The sequence below is a fragment of the Mobula birostris genome, chromosome 4, assembly GCF_030028105.1.
Source record: "Mobula birostris isolate sMobBir1 chromosome 4, sMobBir1.hap1, whole genome shotgun sequence".
NCBI lineage: Eukaryota > Metazoa > Chordata > Chondrichthyes > Myliobatiformes > Myliobatidae > Mobula > Mobula birostris.
Window position 1 is genome coordinate 126159410 of NC_092373.1, and position 26226 is coordinate 126185635.

Sequence of the window (26226 nt, forward strand, 5' to 3'; positions counted from 1 at the left end):
CTATAGCACCCAAACAGCCAGTGCTGTGAAATTGTATTTGAGGCTATGGTGTATGATGCAATATTAAAGTGTTATAGTAATTATATACACACTCACAATAATATTTGTAAATATGTAGGAGTGGGATTAGACTATTTATCCACTTAAACTGGCTCCGCTATTCTATCGGATCTTGATTAAATTATATCTGCATAATACTTACTGTAGCTCTATATTCCCGATACACACATCCAACATATCAATGTTAATCTCTGTCTTGGATAGTTCCAGTTACGTTAACAGCCCTAAAATGATGTAGGAGTCCACATTTTTATTATCTGTTGTAATAGGTTATGTCAAAATTTGAAATATTGAAGCTTAAAACATCTTCATCTTAATTTTTGTATACTCAACCCTAGGTCATGATATCGACATTTATAAATTATCTTTTAAACTATGGAGCGCATTCTAACTGGCTGCATCACCATCTGGTATGGTGGGGGTGGGGAAGGGGTGCTACTGCACAGGATCGATGTAAGCCGCAGAAAGTTTACATTAGCACTAGGCTTGGTAGTATCCAGGACGTCTTCAAGGAGCAAGGCCTCAGAAAGGCGCCATCACCCAGGAATTGCCTTGCTCTCATTGCTACTCATTATATATATACTATAATTCACAGGGTTTTTTTCCCTCTCTATTATTACGTTATGCATTGTACTGCTACTATATATGCCGGTGATAATAAACCCGATTCTGAACTTCAGTATCATTCTAGTAATTCAGTGCTACACTCGTTCTGAGGTCAATCTACTTTCCGGAGGTGTGCTCTGAACGGAATTTCAAACTCCAGATCTGGTATGATGAAGGCTCTGCACAACTGATGTCTAAGTTCTTCTCCTTCCTAATTCAGCCCCGTTGAGAATATAAATATTCAAATTTTAAAGTTAATTTATAATAAAAGTACCTACGAATATGTCACCATATACTACCCTGAGAATCTTGGCCTTACCACATCTTTTGGTAAAAGAAAGTGAATGGCTTGTAATTAAGTCTCTTTGCATAACCATAACTCTCTTTTTAGAAAATTTGTGGTTGATAATGAAATCTAAACTGACTAATATTTTAAATAATTGATGGTATTGACTAAAAAGGATTCTTTTTCTAACTTTCGATCAATAATTACCACGCAGGCAATTATTTTTCTTTTATTTTATAAATATATTGCACAAACATTTTTAAATAATTTCATTATTTTCAATGATTTTCTGCTTTAAATATACAATTACTGCACAAAACAATCTACCCATTTTTCTAAAGAACTGGACAAAATAAAAACTACACAAAGTCAGTTCTGGTTGTGACATACAGAAATGGGATGGACAAACTTGTTCTCAATATTAGATAGGCAAGAACAAGATGAGGATTTTTGTGTCAGGAGTTTAAAAACACACTGGTCAAATTCCAAAACTGGAAAAAAATGTTGAAAGATCTCACAATGTTATCAGGTGTGCACCCTTTGTATATTGTTTTAAGTAATTTTAATTGTTTTATGGAGAAATGATTTATTTAACAAAGTCTTCTTGTAACACAGCTACATCATCCTGTGTTTAAACCCAATAACCATGGGTCTATAGCTTGGAAAGTTTTATTGGAATGAAGGGCTACCATCAGGATGCTATGCTGTAGTGTTCACAATTCGCTGACGTTGGAGTTAAGAAGGCAATCTCCATTTATAGTCTGGTAATCAAAAGGGTATGTATGAGTAGTGAAATCATTCACTTCCTAGATGGGGGAGGGGAGGAAAGGCATTATCAAAAATACAACTTTTTCACATTCTACATTCATCTCATATATATTGGCTAAACCCCCCAACTTCATGATAGCGGAAACATTTTAAACAATTTACAAACATCTAGTTTCTCATTTCACCTTATTTTAAGAGCAAGGGAACTAATGCCTTATTGAATCACTTGCAAGAAATATCATAAAAATGGCCAAAGATACTTTTGAAATAGCATTAAGCAATTCACACATCAAACTAATCATTAACACAGGCCCTAAACCATTCCTAATGCATTGTGTGCCCTGACAAGATGGAGAAACAGTGAACACAGCTGCAGTAAGCCATTTCAGTAGATGTATCAGGGATTTATTAATTTCACCATTGCGATCAGTACTTTGTCTTCCTGTTCCTCTTGCTCCTGTTGTTCTTCATCCAACATCTCTGTCCTCCAACTTTGCATGTTTCACTTCCTCTGATAACAACTTCCAGTGTCTGTTGATCACTAGATTTTGCAGCACATACCATACCATGACAAAGCTTTGCACCTGCTGGCTGCTTATTGCCATATATCCCCCCCACCCCCCCACCGATCCCCCACCCACCTGAACCTCATACTCAGAAGCCCGACTGCCACTTTCCGCAATAAATTTGCTACTTGTGTAGCTCTCATTATATGTACAATCTGTAGACATGGTACGGGGGCAAGTTGCTTGATGTGGAGAACATCCAGCAGCTCAGTCTCCCAGAAGATGGCATTCATTGTTAGGAAATCCCTCTGATCATCCACAGCCACCTGAACACTGTGGCAGTGGAAACCATTCCCAAAAAGAGAAAGCCCCCAGTTACCAAGGGAACTCTTTATCACCAAATGACCGCAGACAATGGCTGCCCGTGCTTGAGGGGTACCAGCCACACTGGCAAATCCCAGTGTCCAGGTTACTGTTTCTTCAATGAAGTCAATGTAGGTGAAATAAGATTTAAATGAATATTGTGTCTCTATAATCACTCTAATGCTGTGATGTGCAGTAAATTGAGAGACAGGGGTTCTCTGCACTGGCCACCTATTCCCTTTCTCTCTCCTGACAGTTATGCAGGTTCCTGCCTCCTGCAAGTTAGATGTGACTACCTCTCTCGAGTTCCTATCTAGCACCTCCTCATTTTCCTGTCTGAGCCGGAGGTCATCCAGCTGGGGCTCCAGTTCCTTAACACAGTGTCTAAGGAGCTTCAGCTCAATGCACTTCATGCAGATGTAGTTATCAGGGAGACTGGAGGTCTCCCAGAGTCCCCACATCTCACACAAAGAACATACAAGTACCTCCACATATATTTTCAGTGCACTAGTTATGTACTAACAGAGAGAGAGAGAGAAAAAAAAAACTTACTACTTGAAACTTACTTAGAGCCTACATCTGTGCTCGCTCAAGTCTGTTGAGCCAAAGCTGGACCACTCTAACACTGGCCCACTCCAACAACGGCCACTTTAATAAGTTACAATGTTAAGTGCAGAATGGGCTTTTTTTGTAAGTAGTTGTCTTTTGGTGCATATCTGAAGTTGGCATTAATAACATAGGAAAAAAGTACCCTGTGACATATCTAGAAAGATATGATTTCACCTTGCAATACAGATCAAGCAGACTCATTGTTGATGCACAGGTAGCTGCTTGAAAAGCTCAGGTCTAGGGACAAATCTTTGAACTTTCTCTCTATAAAGGGTTAATGTGACTGACGAATGAAACAAATAGCTTCAAAATGAACTCTACTAAAATAAATACTTTAGCTAATTATTAAAGTTTGACCATAAGCCTTGCTTATTCTGTATCCTCTGGGAGGTTCCATATTGTGGTATCTATTTTAGAACTGTAGGGCAATGTAACTCTACCCTATTTATCTCCCAAAGCAGCGGGAGTAGTTGTTTTGTTGCAATGACCCCCTATTAATGGAGACAACATTTCTTGGCTCTTCAACTGCTAACATTGATAGATTATCATGGTGACACAAAAGAATTATGATAATTAATGTCTGGTTTCCTTTAAAATACAGAGCCACGTCCATCCATCTTGCATCAAAGATGAGGCTTTATAGTTCACCTGAGCTTCTTGTGACCTTAGTAAACCAAAAATTGTTAAATTATAGTATTTCCTAATAGAGGATTTCCTATTTCTAAAGAGAGGATTTTAATTGTTTTCCTGGTTTGGACTCAGACCCCATAATCAGCACATTGTTAGACTATTACCAACATTTAATATTTGTTTGGATAAAAGTTAAAATATTACAATGATCTAATTTTATTAATAATAATTTTAAGATGGGTGGTTCTTAAAGGGTTCAAAGCTGACTAAGTCATGGTGATATTGGTGTGTTAAAATGCATAAGGAATACCAGTTTTACTCTTCTTCATCAGCCCAGTAAAGTATTCTGTGCAACACATTTCATTGGAAAATTTGCTCTGTTTAGGTTAAACATATAGATGGTTAAGTCACACTGTAACATATTGAAAGACTGTTTCTTGAAGATTAACATTTCAAAACAGAGCCTAACAATACCAAAATGTTATACCTTTAAAGCCATAAAGTTAAAAGTGCTTCTCTACAAAACCCTAATTAGGACATTGCACATATTCTTTGAATACCACGTGTATCATGTCCAACACCAATGAACACACCACTACTTAGTTCACTTCCAAAGACTGACATGTTGGTTTTCTGTTGACCATGTCTGTTGATCTGTACTTCCGGCAGGCTTCTTTCAGGAACTGCTCACTTGTTAGTCCTGATACTGCTTAAGGGAACTGATTTCCAAAAACATGTGCAATTCTTCAAATGAACTTCAGAAACATGGATCACACAGGTGCAACTTCAGGAAATCCGACCTGCACCTCTGGTGCTCTCTGTAAGGTCGTTTCTGTCTGTGACACTGGCACAGTAACACTGTCTTTGTTGTCAGAGTTCTGACTATTTGAAGTGTTCCTGTCATCAGTCTTCTTGCCAGTGTCTGGGCAGTTCTGTACAAAGATAACCCTGTTGTATGCTTTTAGTCTCCGCCATAGCTGAAAGTAGACTTTACACTGTACATACATGAAGACAAGGCCTCCTGTAAATCCAATGGCCACTACCACCAATTTTGTCCAAAACGGCCATTCTAGAACACCTATAAAAATAAATACCATATTTATCCATTGTGCATTTCTTTTCCTTGTAGCATTATTTTAATCTATAGAAAACACTGCTTCTAATTAATGAAAACAAATATTTCTGAAATGTAATCCTGGGGGTTTGTTCTTGCTGACCACATGTGCATCAGTTACAATCACTGCCCTAATAAAGGCCCACAAACAGCAGAGGATTGCAGCTGTTATTACTGTACAGAGATGTGATGATCGACAGAAAAATCAGACAAAGATTTTGATGCAAAACATCTCTCAGACAGTGTTTCCAGTTATCTTTGCACTGCAGAGACAATACAAGCTGCCACTCACAGTACATCCACTCTCCCCTCCCCCTCCTGGCTCCTTCAGCCTTTTGTTTCCCCTCTTTCATAGTCACAGAGCACCACAGCATGAAGCAGGATCTTTGGCCCATTTAGGTCATGCTGAGCTATTATTCTGCCTAGTAACATTGGCTTCCAACTGGACCATAGCCTTCACACCCCTCGCATCCATGTACTTATAAGACCATAAGACATAGGAGCAGAATTAGGCCATTTGGCCCATCGAGTCTGCTCTGCCATTCAATCATGGCTGATCTTCCCCTCCACCTCAGCCCCACTCCCCAGCCTTCTCCCCGTCTCCTTTGACGCTGTGTCCAACCGAGAACCTATCAAACTCTGCCTTAAATACACCCAAGTATTACTTATCCAAACTTCAGGTAAGCGTTGGCAGCATGTTCCACCCACTCACCAAAATCTGAGTAAGGAATATCCCCCTTGTATTCCCCTTCAATATTTAACCTTTCACACTTAACCTATACCCTTTAGATCTATCTCACCCAACCTCTCTGGAAAAAGCCTGCTTTAATTCACCCTATCTGTACCCCTCATAATTTTGTGTCGCTCTATCAAATCTCCTTTTATTCTCTTAGGCTCCAGTGAAAAAAATTCTAATCTATTCAACTTTTCCCTATAACTCAGGTCCTCAAGTTCCGGCAACATCCTCGCAAATTTTCTCTGTACTCTTGCAGTCTTATCAATATCTTTCCTGTAGGTAGTTGACCAAAACTGCCCACAATACTTCAAATAGGCCTCACCCATGTCTTATACAACTTCAACATAACACCACAATTCCTGTACTCAAACCTTTGATTTATGAAAACCAATAAGCTAAAAGCTCTCTTTACAACCCCGTGACACCACTTTCAAAGAATTATGGATGATCCTTCTGAATGCCGAATGGAGCCAGACAACGACTTCTTCGGAAACAGCTTATTTCGACCTTCAGTGTCTCTCGTTTTCCTTTTCAAGGTGGATGGGGTTCTGTTGAAGACGCTGACCGAGAGTTACACTCAAACTTCACTTCTTTATGGCGATGGCTCCTGCTCCCGGGGGTTCACCCACTGGCTGTTTTTCGATATCCCAAATGTGCACCCCAGAAGACGAGTGTGCCTTCGGGGTTCCGATGCTTTGGGGCCCTGGGGGTGAGTTGATGCTGTGCCAGTGCCACTAACTGAAGCGTCGCAGGAGAGAACGAGAGAGTGGTGAGTGCGTGGAATGGGCTGCCGGCGACAGTGGTGGAGGCGTAAACAATAGGATCTTTTAAGGGACTCCTGGACAGGTACATGGAGCTCAGAAAAATAGAGGCCGATGGGTACCCCTAGGCAATTTCTAAGATAAGGACATATTTGGCACAGCTTTGTGGGCTGAAGGGCCTGTATTGAGCTGTAGGTTTTCTATGTTTCTAAAATGGAACATCAGGAACAGCGGATCAGCTATCCGGGGCTCTGTACTGAATCGTGCTCTCTCTCTTCCTCTCGGTGGTGGGGAGATTTTGCTGCCGATACTCGAGAGTTGGAGAACTCGAGAAAAGTGACACGGCAGACTTTAACACCATAAATTGGTGAGTTGTTTTGTCTTTGTCTCCCCTCTCGCTGAGTGACACCTCTCTGCCCCTTTATTAGGGAGAGAGAGAGAGAGCCTGTGGCATGCCAAACTGTCTGGTGAACGATTAGTTTTTGTTGTACTGCAGATCGTGGTCTTTCTTGGGGGCTTTGCTATTGCTTGCTTGCTGGGTGGAGGGCACTGAAGTAGGTGGGGGAGGAGGGGTTGTTGCTTTGCTGCCGCTTGTGCGTGGGGGGGGCGCGAGTAGGGGTCCTTGGGGTTCTAAGGGTTTTACTGTCACTCATTCTTTGGGACACTCTTCTGTTTTCGTGGACGTCTGTGAGGAACAAGAATTTCAGGTTGTATGTTGTATACATTTTCTGATATTAAATGGAACTATTGAACTATTCCCAGATCCCTCTGTCCTACTGTGCTCCACAATGCCCTACTGTGCACTGTGTAAGTTCTATCCTAGATGGTCCTCCCAAAGTGCAACACCTCACACTTGACTGCATTAAATTCCATCTGCGATTATTTCTCACCTCATAGTCCCAGCTGGTCCAGATACTGTTGCAAGCTTCAGTAGCCATCCTTGCTGTCCATTACACCCTCAAAGAAGGTAAGTTAGTCAATAATATGAAAGATGATACCAGAATTTTTTTCCCAGATATGTAAAGAGTAAAAGAGAGGGGAGGGTGGATATTAGACCACTGCAAAATAACTTTGGAGACGTAGTAATAGGGGACAAACAAATGGCAGATGAACTTAATAAATATTTTCCAACAGTCTTCATTGTGGAAGACACTGGCAGCATGCCAGATATTTGAGAGTGTCAGGGGGCAAAAGTGAGTGTAGTTACTATTACTAAGGAGAAAGTACTTGGGAAACTGAAAGGATTGAATGTAGCTAAGTCACCTGGACCAGATGGACTACACCCTCGGGTTTAGAAAAGATTGTGGAGGCATAAGTATTGATCTTTCAAGAATCACTGGAGCCTGGAATGATTCCAGAGGACTGAAAAATTGCAAATGTCTCTCCACTCTTTAAGAAGGGAGGGAGGCAAAAGATAGGAAATTATAGGCCAGTTAGCTAGGTTTCAGTCGTTGGGAAGATGTTGGAGTCTATTATTAAGAATGAGGTTTCGGAGTACGTGGAGGCACATGATAAAATAGGCCAAAGCCAGCATGGTTTCCATAAGGGGAACTCTTGCCTGACAAATTTGTTGGGATTCTTTGAGAACCTACCAGGCAAGATAGATAAAGAGGAGTCAGTGGATTTTCACTGTGTCTTGCCTTTTCAAATGTTCATTAATCCTCTCCCTCAGAGTTCGTTTTCCAGTAACTTCCCCTACCACTGATGTTAGGTTCACAAGTCTAAATTTATTCATCTCTTTCTTGCTTGCTGCTTTTCATGAACATGGGATATCTATCTGGTGTCCTTCAGTTACCTACACTTGTACTTGAGTCCATCAGGGATTTAAGAACCCTGGGATAACCCTCGTCGGTCATTGCAAACAGAACAGAATAGCACAACACAAGAACAAACCCTCCAGCCCATGATGCTGTACCAAACTAATGAAACTAGTAATTAAAAATACAAGAGATTCTGCAGATGCTGGAAATCTGAAGCAACACACATTGTTGGAGGAGCTGAATAGGTCAGGCAGCATCTATGGAAGTGCATCGACAGCCAACATTTTGGGCCATGTCCTGAGGAATTGTCTCGACCTCTCTATTCATTTCCACAGATGCTGCCTGACCTGCCTAGTTCCTCCAGCCATTTTGTGTGAGTTGAAGCTAGTAAATAATTGTCTCACTAAACTAATACCTTCTGCCTACCCAACATCTATATCCTTCCATTCTCTGCACATTCAAATGCCCATCGAAGATCCTGTTGAAAGCTTCAGTTGTATTTGTTTACATTCCAGATAGTCATCACTACCTGTGTAAAATATTTGCCACACATTTCTCCTTTGAATTTACTTCCTCTCATCTGGTCCCGGGGATACATTCGCTTTAAGCTTGTCAAGGAACTTCTCTCATTTTCAGTTATAATGGAGGATTCCAACCCAAAACACCACCTGTTTCCCCTGACGGATGCTGCCTATCCTGCAAACTGTTCCCAGCATTTTCTGTTTTTGTTTCATATTTCCACCACCTGCACTTGCTTGATTTCCTCGTGCTGAACAGCAGCTTACACATAATAAAAATCTTGTGTCTGTAACTGTGATCTGTGCTGATGTAAAAACAATTGGGCCATTTGTCAGTTCTCTGAAATCCTAGAGAGTTACCATTAACATAGCCTGCGGAACAATGACATTATAACCCTACATAAATTGCACCTACAGTTCAAGCTTTGCGACGCAATAATCAGGTTCTGAATCATTTTCTGGCAGCTTGCTTTGGGCAAATCCACTAATCAACTAATGTTGAGAGTGTTTTTTTTTGTCTCTTTCACACAGCTGAGCGAGTTTCCAGAGTAAGAAAGCACATCGCTAAAGAACTTGTTCGTACCATTGTCATTACCCTGTTTGATCTCCTCTGCGGTCCGATCTATCAGAACGTACAAGGACCACACGACGCACGTGATGGCAACAATGTGGAAAGTGACAGAGCAGACAATCTTTCTCCTCTCACTTGTTGACATCTGCAGTTTTTCCCACTGGAAGAAAAACAAATGTGAGACAGTGAAACAAATGTTTAGGAGCATCTTTACAACCATGTGATATACTGTACTTTCTTTTTAAATCATTGCTATCTTCCCTTCCAAAGAATTTGTGGTGTGGTGCGCTGCTTTTTGCTATAAACTCAACCGTCTCCATGTGCTCGAATACTATTTTTTCAAAAATGACATTCCTCTGTGTTTTTTTTAGTTCAAGCATCTCGCTGCATTTTAACAGCTTGGTAGCTGTGTCGGTTTAATTTTAAAAATACCTCGATGCCAATGTTACATTTTGCAAAACATTAAACTAATTCAAACGAAGACACAGGAGTCTGAAAATGCGGATGTAACTTTTGTTTACTCAGGAAGCATCTGTGTAAAAGAGTAAACAGTTGGCGTTTTTGGCCAAGACCCTTCATCAGGACTGGGGAGATTCAAATTTCTTCAGGGTAGGCATCCCTTGACGAGACTTCGTAGTAGTAATAGTGCCTTACACAAGAGAAAATCTGCAGGTGCTGGAAATCCAAAGCAACACACGCAAAATGCTGTTGGAACTCAGCAGGCCAGGCCACATCATTGGAAAAGACTGAAAAGGAAGGGTCTCAGCCCAGAACGTCGACTGTTTACTCTTTTCCATAGATCAAGTCCAATTCAGTTTTATCTTTAAAGTCCAGAAAGGAGTAGATACTATGAATTACTAAGTGCCTAACCCATTAATTCTGTCTAATATTTTAGCAGAAGTATTAACATCTTTTAAATGGATATTTAAGAGGTTATGCTTCAGAATGGCTGTTTTAGATTTATTAACATGATCATTGCCCATTTGTGATGATTTCCTGTCATTTATCAGTTCTGAAAATATTTTGCGCCAATTTGTTATGGTGCAGTTACTTCACCCAGTCAATCACTTGTATACCAGGCAACTACAGATTTCAAACGAAAACTTGCAGAAAATGCACCAAAGTAAGACACGTTCAAAGGGTATGTCGGGCAGACAAAAATAAATGGATTGCACAGAGAAGAGATACAAGGTAAAAAGTCAAATTGCAGTATTAAAAAGAGCACTAGTCTGCATGCTGTTAATTAAAAATCTGGTAATGATGTGAATGACATAAGACTGTGTAGCCTTGAAATCTACAATGTGAAAATTAACGATCGACAAGCAATATACCAGAAGTGAATGGCAAATTAATTAAAATGGCTCAGCTGTTTCAGTCATTCCACAAATTGAGTTTGAAAGGCATTTCAAAGATACTGAAATGAAGCCTGCAGATATCCAACTAAGAACTTATACCAGAGAAAAGATAACTCCTGGGGGAATAACATCTGTAACAGTGTAATACAATAACCAACAAGATACATTGAGCTTGTATGTGTGTGGTAAAAACAAAAGGACCAGCGTTGTGGAGGTGTGAGTGGCAGAGACAATGACAACTTGACTGGAGATCCCATCCACCATTTGCATGCCACATCCCCTGCAATGCAGCTATACGAAAGTGAACTAAAAATGTACTGGATGATGCCACAACTGTCTCCATGCCGAATACCATGAACTGTTGCCCAACAGATGACAAAGAGATGTTTGTGCCAACTCTGTGCCCCTTGTTGGAAAGCACATTGGGCCAAGGAAGGACCGTGCTGCTCAGAGGAATTGTGAAAGTGATGAAAGCAGTGGTCTAACAGAAGATTTTGTAGGCAACGTAACTGAGAAAGCTTCCGGTATGTTAGTCAGATAGTTACTTGTGAAATGTGGCTTGGTCTTAAGCTGGAAGGGAGTTCCAGGACCTTCAGGAAAGTTACAAGCACTCAGCTTTTTTGAGTATAAAGAACCAGAATCTCCTCTGTGTGCATTAAGGTTATTGCATGAACTTCAAGTGGGAGACAAAAAGCTGCTTGTAAAAATAGATGCAAAGACCAAATCCCAGCTGGATGAATGGAAGGCCAGAAAGAAAGCAGAGGATTTGTCAAATGATGCTGTGGATGAGGAAACCAAGAGAGATTTAGATTTAGATTAGATTATGAGGACATGCAGTCCTCTTTTATTGTCATTTAGTAATGCATGCATTAAGAAATGATACAATGTTTTTCCAGAATGATATCATGGAAACACATGACAAACTGACTTAAAAACTAACAAAAACCACATAATTATAACATACAGTTATAACAGTGCAAAGCAATACCGTAATTTGATAAAGAACAGACCATGGCACAGTAAAAGTCTCAAAGTCTCTCGAAAGTCCCATCATCTCACACAGACGGTAAACCTCCAGCGCCGCCAACTTGCCGATGCAACATACTGGGATCATCCGACCACAATCCGACTCCGAGTCCGTCCGACAACTCCAGGCCTATGACCAGCTCTCCGTCACCGAGCACCGAGCACCATTTCTGCCGAGTGCCTTGACCCCGGCCCTGGCAACAAGCAATAGGCAAATCCGAGGATTTGGGGCCTTCGTCTCCAGAGATTCTCGATCGCACAGTAGCAGCGACAGCGAAGCAGTTATTTCAGAAATTACTCCAGGTGTTCCTCCGTGCTCCTTCACGTCTGTCTCCATCAAATCCAGATTGTGCACGGCCCATTAGTAGTTGTATTATATAGTATATTGTGTTTAGTTGAGATGCATTCTCTATCGAGTTGGAGTTTATAGCTAAGCAGGGAAGAGTGTTGTGTATTTAATGTTTTAGTTATATTTGAGTAATTTTCTAAATATATTATTGATTAACTACTCTTGTTTGTTTAAATAATTACTTATGGATTATATGTAAAAATATGTTAATTGCACATGTCATCATGCTACCATGGGATGTGCGCATGTCTTGCTTAAAGTAAACTAGAAGTTATACCCACAGTTTTGGACTCCTGTGACCTTGCTTGAACTAGTTTAATATTTTGAAGTTTTCAAACATAACACCATCCTCCAGCCCTGCCCAGCAAAAAACAGACTGCGAAGCAGGAGACTCAACGTGTTTTGCTACACACAAAGTACTGGAGGAACTGAACAGGTCAAGCAGCATCTATGGAGGCAAATGAGCAGCTGACATTTTGGTTCAAGACCCTTTATCTGGACTGAAAGAAAGAGTGGAAAAGAAAGAGTTAAAAAAGACAGAAGAAAGGGATGGAGCAAGAGTTGTCAGGTAATAGCTGAATCCTGGCATAGTGGGCTGTGTCCATAACAACACTGTGATGCTACCTGGCCCAGAGCTCCTCCAGCACTTCGTGTGTTGCTCTAAATTCCCACATCTGCTCTCCCTCATGACTCAATACCCTTTGTCTATTCCTCAGTGCGACTTAAGGAGGAACATGGACACACCTCCCACCAGCAGCTATACTGGAAGCTCCAAGTGACAGCAGAAGTTTCATTCTCAGAAACTGGTCTGTATCATGATTTCCTGTGAGAAAAATCTGCGTTATCTGCACAAGTGCTACTAAACATGGCGAAAGCTTACTGGTGGTTTTGAAAGCAAGCAGTTCAACTGAATGCTCTATTAATTACAAATTTCATGTGCAAAATTGTGATTGACGATCACTGCAAACAATGAAGAGGCGAGTAAAGGCAAGGCTGATCCAAGGGTCGAGGCGTGCGGGTGTGAGACAGAGTCAGAGCAAGGCCGAGGCACGTTCCAGGAGAAGTTGGAGAGAGGTGGAGAAACTGGAATTTCAGAGACAAAGTTGGAGCGAACAGAGTGGGAGAAAGCTGAAGCAGAGTTACTTTGGAGCCGGGAGCAAGGTTTGATCCATCTAAATGCCACGCCGATTTGGAAAGGTCGAGTACAGGCTGGAAGCAGCCCAGACCATAAAGTTGCAGTGGGGCCTGGGTCTGAGTGCGGGGGGTTGACCCAGTGTTTGGACAATTTAAATGAAGAGCCAGATAGACTGGAAAGGCAGGGTGCTGGGACCGGAGGCGAGGTTCGGGGCCGGTTCTGCTCTGTAACATTTTACTCTGCTCTCCTCGGCGCTGAGGCTGAGGCTGTGAGACTGCTCTGGCTGCCCTGGGCTTCATGTCTTCAAGTTTTGCGGTGATTTTCCCCGCTATATGATGAACTGAGACCGAGGCTATAGGCCTGCTCCAGCTGCTCCAGGATTCGGGCCTATAGACTCAATTTGGTTCGGAATGCTGTTGCTTGCTTCTATTGTTTGCATGATCTGTGTTTTTTCCTCTTGCTCTGCACATTGGGGGTTGGTCTTTTTTTAAAAATTGGGTTCTTTTGGTTTTCTTGCTTTGTGAATGCTTATAAGCAGAGGAATCTCAAGCTTGCATAATTTATACATACTTTGATAATAAATGTACTCTTAACTTTGAATCTTGAATTTTGAATAAGCTTTGAGTTGAAAGATACAAAATGTATTTCTTTATCAAAGTTGCTGGTGAACGCAGCAGGCCAGGCAGCATCTCTTGGAAGAGGTACAATCGACGTTTCAGGCCGAGACCCTTCGTCAGGACCCTGCGTTCACCAGCAACTTTGATAAAGTGTGTTGCTTGAATTTCCAGCATCTGCAGAATTCCTCTTGTTTGCATTTTTAAATGTATTTCTTTATTTACATTCTTTCACATAAGTTCTGTGAGAGAGAATTTTATTCCATATCTCAGTTTTTGGGGTAGTGATTTGTGAATTCTATAAGGACAAATTTCCATGACCAGAAGTACTGTAATGCATGGATCGCCTTTATTTTTTTTAAACAGCCTGTGTGTCAGTGCTGTATTAGTGTCAGTCATGTTGAATCGTGGAGAAATGTATGCTTTTAGATTGTATCTTCGGGGAATTTGGTTGACAGTTTCAACACACTCCTGTGTGGAACAGTCAGACATCACAGCAAAGATAAGTGATTATCCGTCCTGTTGAGTTGAGCTGGCTCACTTCTCCCAGTTAAAGGGACAAGAAGCAATTACATGGGATAGTCACAAAGAAAAAAAAACATTAGAACAAAAATGAACAGCGGGAATAAACTATTTCCGGTTAGAGAGATTTTTATTTAATCTCTGTTAATCAATCTTTCAATATTAATTTATTTCTCTTGACATTAAACTTCATTAAAGGTAAAATAAAGGTTGTTTTTCTGTAACCACATCTCACTAATGCTTTCTGTCCTTCTGCCGTCTTTTCCTTCTGTCTCCTCTCTTTGTTTATCATCACTGTGTCGATCTGTTTCACGTCTGCCAAGTTTCTCACTTGCTTTGTGATTCATCTGAGGGAGACAGATGGAGACAAGTGTTTGTGAGGGTAAAGTGAGAGACACGCCAAGTGGATCTGAATGGGAGAAATTGAAAGGATGTTGATTTTGTGGCGGACCGCATTTCTAAATCTCAGCCTTTGCTTTGTTCGGGGGGGGGGGGTGCAGTGTGGATTTCACCAAGGTGAGTTTTATGATGCACAGCTCTGCTGATGCTGTGGAAAATTTAAGGACCCTTGGCATCTGGGATGTGCCCTCTTCTCATTACTACCATCAGCTAGGAGATACAGGAGCCTGAAAACCCATATTTAACAGTACAGAAACAGCTTCTTCCCCTCCACCGTCAGACTTCTGAACAGTCTATGAATATTACCCTCTTTTGCATTACTTCATTAATTGTAGTTTATAATAAGTTTATGTCCCTGCACTTTTCTGCTGCTGCTGCAAAACAACAAACTTCATGCCCTATAATTCGGTGATAAGAAACCAGACTCTGAGGCTACGTCTACACTAGACCGGATAATTTTGAAAACGCCGGTAAAAACGATAGGAGTCCGCACCAGGCGTTTTTGAAAATATCTCGTCGTTGGTGCGCATTTGTCCAGTTACAGACTTGAAAAACTTAAAAGGAAATTGCCAAACGATGGACAGCTGTCAGCTCTCGCGCGGGAGGACTTAAAACTGAAAAAACAAATACTGGAGCGTATGGAGGCAACCGACAGGGAGCTCACGGACAGTATGACCCGGCTGACGACAAACATTGAAAAACTGACTAACTCTGTTGCAGAGGGATTTGCAATGATGAGGGATATGATGGCTCCCCCCCGCCAGTACTTTTCACTGCCACAATACCAGCCCCACAGCCACTACAATAGCTACACATATGGACACACAGACCCCCGGGTGGCCCCACCAACATCTTCCCCTCTCCCACAGTGGGGTCAGCCTGGAAACATTTCCTACAGCCATAGTCTCTTCAGCGATGAAAGGGACGACGGGTTTTTTAAAACCTCCAGTTACCCCATACACACTACCGGACTCTGGAGAGCGTTTTAGAAAAGCTCCGTTTTTGGGGGAGGAAAATGCCATTTCAGTGTGGACGGAGGGTCAAAACGAAGAGTAAAAGCTTCAGTTACGGATTTATCTGGTCTAGTGTGGACGTAGACCTAAATGTCAGCCTGTTTACCGTGGGTTTAATCTGTCAGTTTGGGTGTTAGCACAAGGAGGAGGAGCAACTTGAAGTTCATGACCTGAAGGGGCAAAAGGCCTCCAACTGGGTGATCCAGGCTTGATGCCGGCACAATGGGACCCTATCATAGGCTTGCAGGAATCTAACACATGAAGAACATAACAGGCTACGACTTCAGGTGCTCCACTGCTACAGAAAGGTAGGGGCACTTAGGAACTGCAGGCAAAAGAGGGATAGCAGATGAAGCCTGAAAAAAGAAGAGTGACAGATCTTAATTTGGTGTATTTGCCAGGATTGCAGAATGAATCCTACGTCGGGCAGTGCAGCGCGGCAGATTTAAAAGGAACAGAGCCTCATAGAGCGGGCAGCGGAGTTTGCGGGCTGCGGAGTGAGCCGGGAGCAGAGTGAAGACTTAAGGGCTTCGGCTCAACGGGCTTAGGCGAAAACAGGCGAGGCGAGGGAGGTTTGGCATTCATTTTCTGTTGTTAGTTGAGGAGAGGGGCAGTATGAGTGTGAGGGCAGTTTGCTGTTCTCGGTGTCGGATGTGGGAGGCCCTGGAGTCTACAAGCCTCCCGGACGTCTACATCTGCGCCAAGTGCATTGAGATGCAGCTCCTTAGGGACCACGTTACGGAACTGGAGCTGCAGCTCGATGACCTTCGTCTGGTCAGGGAGAGTGAGGAGGTGATAGAGAGGAGCTGCAGGCAGGTGGTCACACCGGGGCCACGGGAGGCAGACAAGTGGGTCACGGTTAGGAGGGGGAAGGGGAAAGGTCAGGTAATAGGGAGTACCCCGGTGGCTGTGCCCCTTAACAACAGGTACTCCTGTTTGAGTACTGTTGGGGGGGACAGCTTACCCGGGAGAAGCGACAGTGGCCGTGCCTCCGGCACAGAGTCGGGCCCTGTAGCTCAGAAGGGTAGGGCAAGGAAGAGGAGGGCAGTTGTGATAGGGGACTCGATAGTAAGGGAGTCAGATAGGCGATTCTGTGGACGCAGTCCAGAGACCCGGATGGTAGTTTGCCTCCCTGGTGCCAGGGTCTGGGATATTTCTGATCGTGTCCAAGATATCCTGAAGTGGGAGGGTGAGGAGCCAGAGGTCGTGGTACATATAGGTACCAATGACATAGGTAGGAAAAGGGATGAGGTCCTGAAAGGAGAATATAGGGAGCTAGGAAGGGAGTTGAGAAAAAGGACCACAAAGGTAGTAATCTTGGGATTACTGCCTGTGCCACGCGACAGTGAGAGTAGGAATGCAATGAGGTGGAGGATAAATGCGTGGCTGAGGGATTGGAGCAGGGGGCAGGGATTCAAGTTTTTGGATCATTGGGACCTCTTTTGGCGCAGGCGTGACCTGTACAAAAAGGACGGGTTGCACTTGAATCCTAGGGGGACCAATATCCTGGCAGGGAGATTAGCGGGGGCTACTGAGGTGACTTTAAACTAGAATGGTTGGGGGGTGGGAATCAAATTAAAGAGGCTAGGCGTGAGGAGGTTAGTTCACTACAGGGGGATGGGAACCAGTGCAGAGAGGCAGAGGGGTGTAAAGTGAGGGTAGAAACAAAAAGTACTATGGAGAAAAGTAAAAGTGGCAGGCCGACAAATCCAGGGCAAGCATTAAAAAGGGTCACTTTTCAGCATAACTGTATAAGGGCTAAGAGAGTTGTAAAAGAGCGCCTGAAGGCTTTGTGTGTCAATGCAAGGAGCATTCGTAATAAGGTGGATGAATTGAAAGTGCAGATTGTTATTAATGATTATGATATAGTTGGGATCACAGAGACATGGCTCCAGGGTGACCAGGGATGGGAGCTCAACGTTCAGGGATATTCAATATTCAGGAGGGATAGACATGAGGGAAGGGGAGGTGGGGTGGCGTTGCTGGTTAAAGAAGAGATTAACGCAATAGAAAGGAAGGACATAATCCGGGAAGATGTGGAATCGATATGGGTAGAGCTGCGTAACACTAAGGGGCAGAAGACGCTGGTGGGAGTTGTGTACAGGCCACCTAACAGTAGTAGTGAGGTCAGAGATGGTATTAAACAGGAAATTAGAAATGTGTGCAATAAAGGAACAGCAGTTATAATGGGTGACTTCAATCTACATGTAGATTGCGTGAACCAAATTGGTAAAGGTGCTGAGGAAGAGGATTTCTTGGAATGTATGCGGGATGGTTTTTTGAACCAACATGTCGAGGAACCGACTAGAGAGCAGGCTATTCTGGACTGGGTTTTGAGCAATGAGGAAGGGTTAATTAGCAATCTTGTTGTGAGAGGCCCCTTGGGTAAGAGTGACCATAATATGGTGGAATTCTTCATTAAGATGGAGAGTGACATAGTTAATTCAGAAACAAAGGTTCTGAACTTAAAGAGGGGTAACTTTGAAGGTATGAGACGTGAATTAGCTAAGATAGACTGGCAAATGACACTTAAAGGATTGACGGTGGATATGCAATGGCAAGCATTTAAAGGTTGCATGGATGAACTGCAACAAATGTTCATCCCAGTTTGACAAAAGAATAAATCAAGGAAGGTAGTGCACCCGTGGCTGACAAGAGAAATTAGGGATAGTATCAATTCCAAAGAAGAAGCATACAAATTAGCCAGAGAAAGTGGCTCACCTGAGGACTGGGAGAAATTCAGAGTTCAGCAGAGGAGGACAAAGGGCTTGATCAGGAAGGGGAAAAAAGGTTATGAGAGAAAACTGGCAGGCAACATAAAAACGGACTGTAAAAGCTTTTATAGATATGTAAAAAGGAAAAGACTGGTAAAGACAAATGTAGGTCCCCTACAGACAGAAACAGGTGAATTGATTATGGGGAGCAAGGACATGGCAGACCAATTGAATAATTACTTTGGTTCTGTCTTCACTAAGGAGGACATAAATAATCTTCCAGAAATAGTAGGGGACAGAGAGTCCAGTGAGATGGAGGAACTGAGCGAAATACATGTTAGTAGGGAAGTGGTGTTAGGTAAATTGAAGGGATTGAAGGCAGATAAATCCCCAGGGCCAGATGGTCTGCATCCCAGGGTGCTTAAGGAAGTAGCCCAAGAAATAGTGGATGAATTAGTGATAATTTTTCAAAACTCGTTAGATTCTGGACTAGTTCCTGAGGACTGGAGGGTGGCTAATGTAACTCCACTTTTTAAAAAAGGAGGGAGAGAGAAACCGGGGAATTATAGACCGGTTAGCCTAACGTCGGTGGTGGGGAAACTGCTGGAGTCAGTTATCAAGGATGTGATAACAGCACATTTGGAAAGTGGTGAAATGATCGGACAAAGTCAGCCTGGATTTGTGAAAGGAAAATCATGTCTGACGAATCTCATAGAATTTTTTGAGGATGTAACTAGTAGAGTGGATAGGGGAGAACCAGTGGATGTGGTATATTTGGATTTTCAGAAGGCTTTTGACAAGGTCCCACACAGGAGATTAGTGTGCAAACTTAAAGCACACGGTATTGGGGGTAAGGTATTGGTGTGGGTGGACAGTTGGTTAGCAGACAGGAAGCAAAGAGTGGGAATAAACGGGACCTTTTCAGAATGGCAGGCGGTGACTAGTGGGGTACCGCAAGGCTCAGTGCTGGGACCCCAGTTGTTTACAATATATATTAATGACTTGGATGAGGGAATTAAATGCAGCATCTCCAAGTTTGCGGATGACACGAAGCTGGGTGGCAGTGTTAGCTGTGAGGAGGATGCTAAGAGGATGCAGGGTGACTTGGATAGGTTGGGTGAGTGGGCAAATTCATGGCAGATGCAATTTAATGTGGATAAATGTGAAGTTATCACTTTGGTGGCAAAAATAGGAAAACAGATTATTATCTGAATGGTGGCCGATTAGGAAAAGGGGAGGTGCAACGTGACCTGGGTGTCATTATACACCAGTCATTGAAAGTGGGCATGCAGGTACAGCAGGCGGTGAAAAAGGCGAATGGTATGCTGGCATTTATAGCGAGAGGATTTGAGTACAGGAGCAGGGAGGTACTACTGCAGTAGTACAAGGCCTTGGTGAGACCACACCTGGAGTATTGTGTGCAGTTTTGGTCCCCTAATCTGAGGAAAGACATCCTTGCCATAGAGGGAGTACAGAAAAGGTTCACCAGATTGATTCCTGGGATGGCAGGACTTTCATATGAAGAAAGACTGGATGAACTGGGCTTGTACTCGTTGGAATTTAGAAGATTGAGGGGGGATCTGATTGAAATGTATAAGATCCTAAAGGGATTGGACAGGCTCGATGCAGGAAGATTGTTCTCGATGTTGGGGAAGTCCAGAATGAGGGGTCACAGTTTGAGGATAGAGGGGAAGCCTTTTAGGATCGAGATTAGGAAAAACTTCTTCACACAGAGAGTGGTGAATCTGTGGAATTCTCTGCCACAAGAAACAGTTGAGGCCAGTTCATTGGCTTTATTTAAGAGGGAGTTAGATATGGCCCTTGTGGCTATGGGGGTCAGGGGGTATGGAGGGAAGGCTGGGGCGGGGTTCTGAGTTGGATGATCAGCCATGATCATAATAAATGGCGGTGCAGGCTCGAAAGGCCGAATGGCCTACTCCTGCACCTATTTTCTATGTTTCTATGAAACATTTACAACACAGTTGGAAATCTTTTGACTCACCTCATCCCATACCTGTATTATTGAAGAAAAGCTAACCATCATTTCCAGCTCTTGATTTTACAGCCTTGCAGAAGTGTAAGTGCTTATCATAATCTTATTAGATACTGTGACGATTCCTGCCTCCACCAACACCCTTCTGCCTGTCATATCAAGCAGTGGGCTCTAGGCCCCCAGCAAATTCTGGAGGAAAAATATTCTTGGCTTTTCTTTAAACTTACCAATTACTTGAAATATTTTCCTCTTGACATTAATAAAGAAAATTGATGCATGAGCAGACCATTCAGCTGCAAATTCCTGCTCCCATATTCTGTAAGTTTGTGGCTGGTCTATTAGTTCAGCACAATTGTCCTGGAGACTAACCCCAAATTCTTTGATTCTCTCAGTATTTAAAAACCTATCAATTTCTGTCTTGAATATGTTTGGTGACTGAGCCTCGACAGCCCACTTAGAAAGACGATGCCAAGATTTTCTACCCTCTGTGTGAGGAATTTTAAGACCATCTATATGTTCTGAAGCAGTGATTGCTTAGTTTAAGACTGTCACTTCTGGTTGTAGACATCCCGTCCAGGGGAATCATTATTTCTGTATCCAACCTTCAAGCTGCTGGAAAATTGGTATGTTGCAATGAGATTACATTTCATTCTTCTACCTCAGGTGAGCAAAGGCCAGATCTACTTTTATCTCTACTGTTATGAGAAACTCAGCAGCTCAGGAATCAATCTGATGAATCTTGCTGCAATGTTCCAAATAAAAGAATATCTTTGCACAAGTACAGTTCTCCAGATGCTGTCTCACTGTGGCCCTATGTACTTGGAGCAAAGTAACTTTACTTTTTTAATAAGGGCCAAGCATGACCCGCTGCCTGCGAGGGTAAGAATAGGAAGATTTGGCAAATGAATGTGGGGCTGAGGAACTGGTGCAAGGGCAAGGTTTCAGATTTCTGAATGACTGGGGTCTCCTCTGGAGAAGATATGACATGCACGAAAGAGACGAGTTACACCTGAATCAGAGGGGACTAGTATCCTTGTGGGCAGTTTTTCTAGAACTGTTGGGGAGGGTTTAACCTAATTTGGCAGGGGGATGGGAACTGGGGTGATAGGGCTGAGGATGGGGTGGTTGGTAGACAAGCAAAAGAGGAGGGCAGATGATGGTGGAAAGTTCCAGTCAGTGGAATGAGTTGCAGTCTAGCAGGGGGACAAGATCGAAAAAGGTGACGAACACAGGACTGAAGGTGTTCTACTTGAATGCATCCAGTGTACGGAATAATGTAGATGACCGTGTAGTGCAGTTAGATATTGACAGGTATGACATTGAAGGCATCGCTGATCTGTGGCTGAAAGAAGGTTATAGTCGGGAGTTTAACATCCAAGGATACACATTATATTGAAAGAAAAGGCAGGTAGGCAGGGGGTGGAGTGGATCTGATGGTAAAAATGAAATCAATTCCTCGGGAAGAGGTGACATAGGATTGGAAGATGTAGAATCCTTATGGGTAGAGTTAAGAAACTGCAAGGCTACTCCAAACAGTAGCCAGGAAGTAGGCTAGAAATTACAATGGGAGACAGAAAAGGCATATCGAATGGGCAATATTATGATAGACATGGGGGATTTCAATATGCAGGTAGATTGGGAAAATGTGGTTGGTGCTGGGTCCTGAGAGAGAAAAATTGTAGAATGCCTATAAGATGGCTTTTTAGAGCAGCTGGTGTTCAGCACACTTGGGGATCAGCTGGATTGGGTGTTGTGTAATGAACCGGATTTGATTAGGGAGCTTAATGTAAGGAACCACTAGGAGAAAGTGATCATAATATGATAGAACTCACCCTGCAGTTTGAGAAGGAGCAGCTAAAATCAGATGTATCAGTATGACAGAGGAGTAAAGGCAGTTACAAAGGCACGAGAGAGAAGCTGGCCAAAGTTGCCCAGCAGGGGTGACAGCAGAGCAACAATGCTGGAGTTTCTAGAAGCGATTCGGAAGGGACAGGATAGAACATCCCAAAGAAGAAGAAGTATTCTAAGATCAAGATGACACAACCGTGACAGACAAGGGAAGTCAGAGCCAACATCAAAGCAAAAGAGAGGGCATTATAAAACAGCAAAAAGTAATGGGAGAGGATTTTACAAACCAACAGAAGACAACTAAAAATATCATGAAGAAGCAAAAGATGGAAAGCAAAGTTAAGCTAGCCAATAATATAAAAGAGGATACAAAATGGTTTATTTTCTGATATATAAATGGTATAAGACAGGTGAGAGTGAGAAAATGATGATGGAGAGGTAGTAATGGGGGATAAGGAAATGGCGGATGAATAAGGTTTTGCATCATTCTTCGCTGTGGAAGGCACTAGCAGTATGCCGGAGGTTCAAAAGTATCAGGGGGCAGAACTGAGTGCAGTTGCTATTACTAGGGAGAAGGTGCTTGGGAGTCTGAAAGGTGTGAAGGTTGATAAGTCACTTGGACCAGATGGACTATACCTTAGGGTTCTGAAAGAGGCAGCTGAAGAAACTGTGAAGGCGTTAGTAATGATATTTCAAAAATCAATAGATTCTCTCATGGTTCTGGAGGACTGGAAAATTGCAAATGTCACTCCAGTCTTCAAGAAGGGAGGGAGGCAGAAGAACGGGAATTATAGGCCAGTTAACCTGACCTCGGTGGTAGGGAAGATGTTGGAGTTGATTGTTAAGGATGAGGTTTTGGGGTTCAAAGTCAGCATGCTTCCTCGAGGGAAAATCTTGCCTAACATATCTGTTGGAATTATTTGAAGAAATAACAAGCAGGATAAACAAAGAAGAATCGGTGGATGTAGTGAATTTGGATTTTCAGAAGGCCTTTGACAAAGTGCCATACATGAGGCTGCTAAACAATATAACAGCCCATAGTATTATAGGATAGATATATGGATAAAGCATTGGCTGCTTGGCAGGAGACAAAGAGAGGGAATAGAGGGATCCATTTCTGGTTGGCAACCGGTGACTAGTGGTGTTCAGCAGTGGTCGATGTTGGGACTGCTCCTTTTTGTATCATATGGCAGTGATCTGGATGATGGAATTGATGGCTTTGTGGCCAAGTTTGCAGATAATATGAAGATAGGTGGACGGGGTAGGTAATATTGAGGAAGCAGGGAGACCGCAGAAGGACTTGGGCAGATTAGGAGAATGGGCAAAAAAGTGGCTGATGGAATATAGTGTAGGGAAGTGTATGGTCATGCATTTCAGTAGGAAGAACAAAAGCGTAGTCCATTTTCTACAAAAATACGACTTGCAAAGGGAGATAACTTGCAGGTTGAATCAGTGTAAAGAAGGCTAATGCAATGTTAACATTCGGTTTGAGAGGACTAGAATATAAGAGCAAGGATGTGATGCTGAGACGTTATAAGGTATTGGTTAGACTGCAGATGGTGTATTGTGAGAAGATTACGGCCTCTCTTCTAAGGAAACATGTGCTAACATTGGAGCGAGTCCAGAGAAATATCATGAAAATTATTCTAGGAATGAAATGGTTAATGTATGAGGAGCGTTCGATGCCTCTGGGCCCTTTACACGCTGTAGTTTAGAAGAATGAGGGTGTTCTCATTGAGACCGATTGTAGTATGTTGAAAGATCTCGATGAAGTGTATGAGGAGAAGATGCTTCCTATGGTGGGGGGTCTAAGACCAGGGGACACAGCCTCAGAATAGAAGGACATCCATTTAGAAGGGAGATGAGAAGGAATTTCTTTAGCCAGAGGGTGGTGAATCTGTGAAATTCACTGGCACACAAGCAGCTGTGGAGGTAAAATTATTGGGTGTATTTAAGGCAGAGGTTGATATGTTCTTGTTTAGTCAGTGTGTGAAAGGTTGCGGGGAAAAGGTAGGAGGATGTGGTTGAGAAGAAAGTAGATCAGCCATGATCAAATGGTGGAACAGACTTGATGGGCCAAATGGCTTAATTCTGCACCCATGTCTTACGGTTTTCTATTGTTTGACTCCCTAATTGCTCGTTGAACCTGCACACTAACTTTCGGAGCTACATGCACAAGAAACTCAGATCTTACTGAATACCAATACATTTCAATCTCTCAAATTTAAAAAAAAATCCACCTTTCTAGTTTTCTACTGATTTAACATACCTTGCACTTTTCCAGATTATCATTTACCTTCCATATCCTTCCCCATCCAGTTAGCCTGTCAAATTTCACTGAAACGTTTGTACATCTTCCTCACTGCCAACAATGCCACCGAGCAAGCACTGTGCAAAGGGAAGATGGGAAGATGGTCCACCATATACACACTCTCCACTCTGGTCGTTGTTTCATTCACTTCAATTCCCTTAACCTTCCTTGCTCCCTAGTAAATAGAACACATCTTTGAAAACATTCCCAATCTCTTCAAAATGTTGGAAAATTGACTACTTCACGTCCAATCACGACTTTCCTGATATGATAGCCATGGTCTGATTGGTGTTCTGTGTAATAGTAGCATGGGTTCCCATTCTTACAGTCTGACCCTTGTTAAAAATGGGAAAGAATCCTGTCTGCATACTTAGCCACCAAAACAAATTGATTTATTAAGTTTAAAATGTGTGGATATGCACTCCAGGTTTCCTCTCTCAGTCTAGGTATTTCAATGTCACTGTAACCCTCTTCAAATAAAGTGACTCACATATTTCATTCCATTTCCCACTTCTCTGCTCACTTTAAAAGATCTCCCAGCCTTCCCATAACTTACAGCTTCTTTCTTTCTCATGATTAATCAAAGGGTCAATTGTTGCATTATCTGCAAACTTCTTAATCATTCCCTTCATACTAAAAAGTAAATCATAAGTCACTAAGAGCCCAATTTAAGAGTAACCCTTTTGGATTAAACTGTGCACTTGTAAATGCTGACTGATATTGACCTTTAAAACTACTTAAAATACTTAAAATTACTCTGATGAAGTGCTTTGAGAGGTTGATCATGGCTAGTATTAATCCTACCTGAGCATGGACCTGAACCTGCTGTAATTTTCCTATCACCACAATGGGTCCACAGCAGGTGCGATCTCACTGGCTCTCTACTTGACTTTGGAGCAGCTAGACAACAACAATGCACAATCTCCTGCTGTTGCTTATCAATTATAGCTCAGCGTTCAACACCTTCATCCCCTCAGTACTAATGTACAAACGTCAAAACCTGGAGTTCTTTATTTCCCTCTGCAACTGGGCCATTGATTTTCTCATTGGGAAACCACAGTAATATGGATTAGAATTAACATCTCCTCCTTACTGGCAATCAATACAAGTGCATCCCACTGCTCTACTCTGTCTACATTCATGACTGTGTGGCTAGGCACAGCTGAACACCATCCATAAATCCGCTGATGAAACCACTGTTGTTGGCAGAATCTCAAATGGCAACAAGGAGGCATACAGAAGTGAGATAGATCGGTTAATTGAGTGGTATCACAGCAACAACGTTATACTAAATGTCAGTAAGACCAAGGAATCAATTGTGGACTTTAGAAAGGGGAAGTCAGGAGAACAGTCCTCATTGAGTGGTCAGTGTAGCAAGGCTTAGCAGCTTCAAGTTTCTGGAAGACAACGTTGTAGAGCAGCAGTCCCCAACCACTGGGCCGCAAAGCATGTGCCACCGGGCCGTGAGGAAAATATATGAGTCAGCTGCACCTTTCCTCATTCCCTGTCACGCACTGTTGAACTTGAACATAGGGTTGCCAACTGTCCCGTATTTGCCAGGACATCCCGTATATTGGGCTAAATTCGTTTGTCCCATACGGTACCTCCCTTGTCCCGTATTTCCCCCGCTAAGGTAGAGCGTTCCTATGAAACCTTTCG

At 42.6% G+C, this 26226-nt stretch overlaps 1 protein-coding gene across 9 annotated transcripts in view; it reads right to left on the reverse strand.

The window, feature by feature from the left end:
- Positions 1-2387: 2387 nt before the first annotated feature.
- The window catches only part of LOC140196016 (E3 ubiquitin-protein ligase MARCHF1-like), a 606033-nt gene continuing 582194 nt past the window's right edge, over positions 2388-26226 (reverse strand). For 6 of the 9 annotated variants that reach the window (XM_072254716.1, XM_072254707.1, XM_072254708.1 and 3 more), the window contains 2 exons: positions 9301-9448; positions 2388-4906 (listed from right to left, as the gene is read on the reverse strand). In XM_072254716.1, coding sequence (XP_072110817.1) covers positions 4599-4906; positions 9301-9448 — 456 coding nt within the window. In that variant the 3' untranslated portion in view covers positions 2388-4598. Of the gene's footprint in view, positions 4907-9300; positions 9449-14434; positions 14637-26226 lie in introns of those variants that run through there. The other 3 variants (XM_072254709.1, XM_072254715.1, XM_072254714.1) reach the window with 3 other exon arrangements.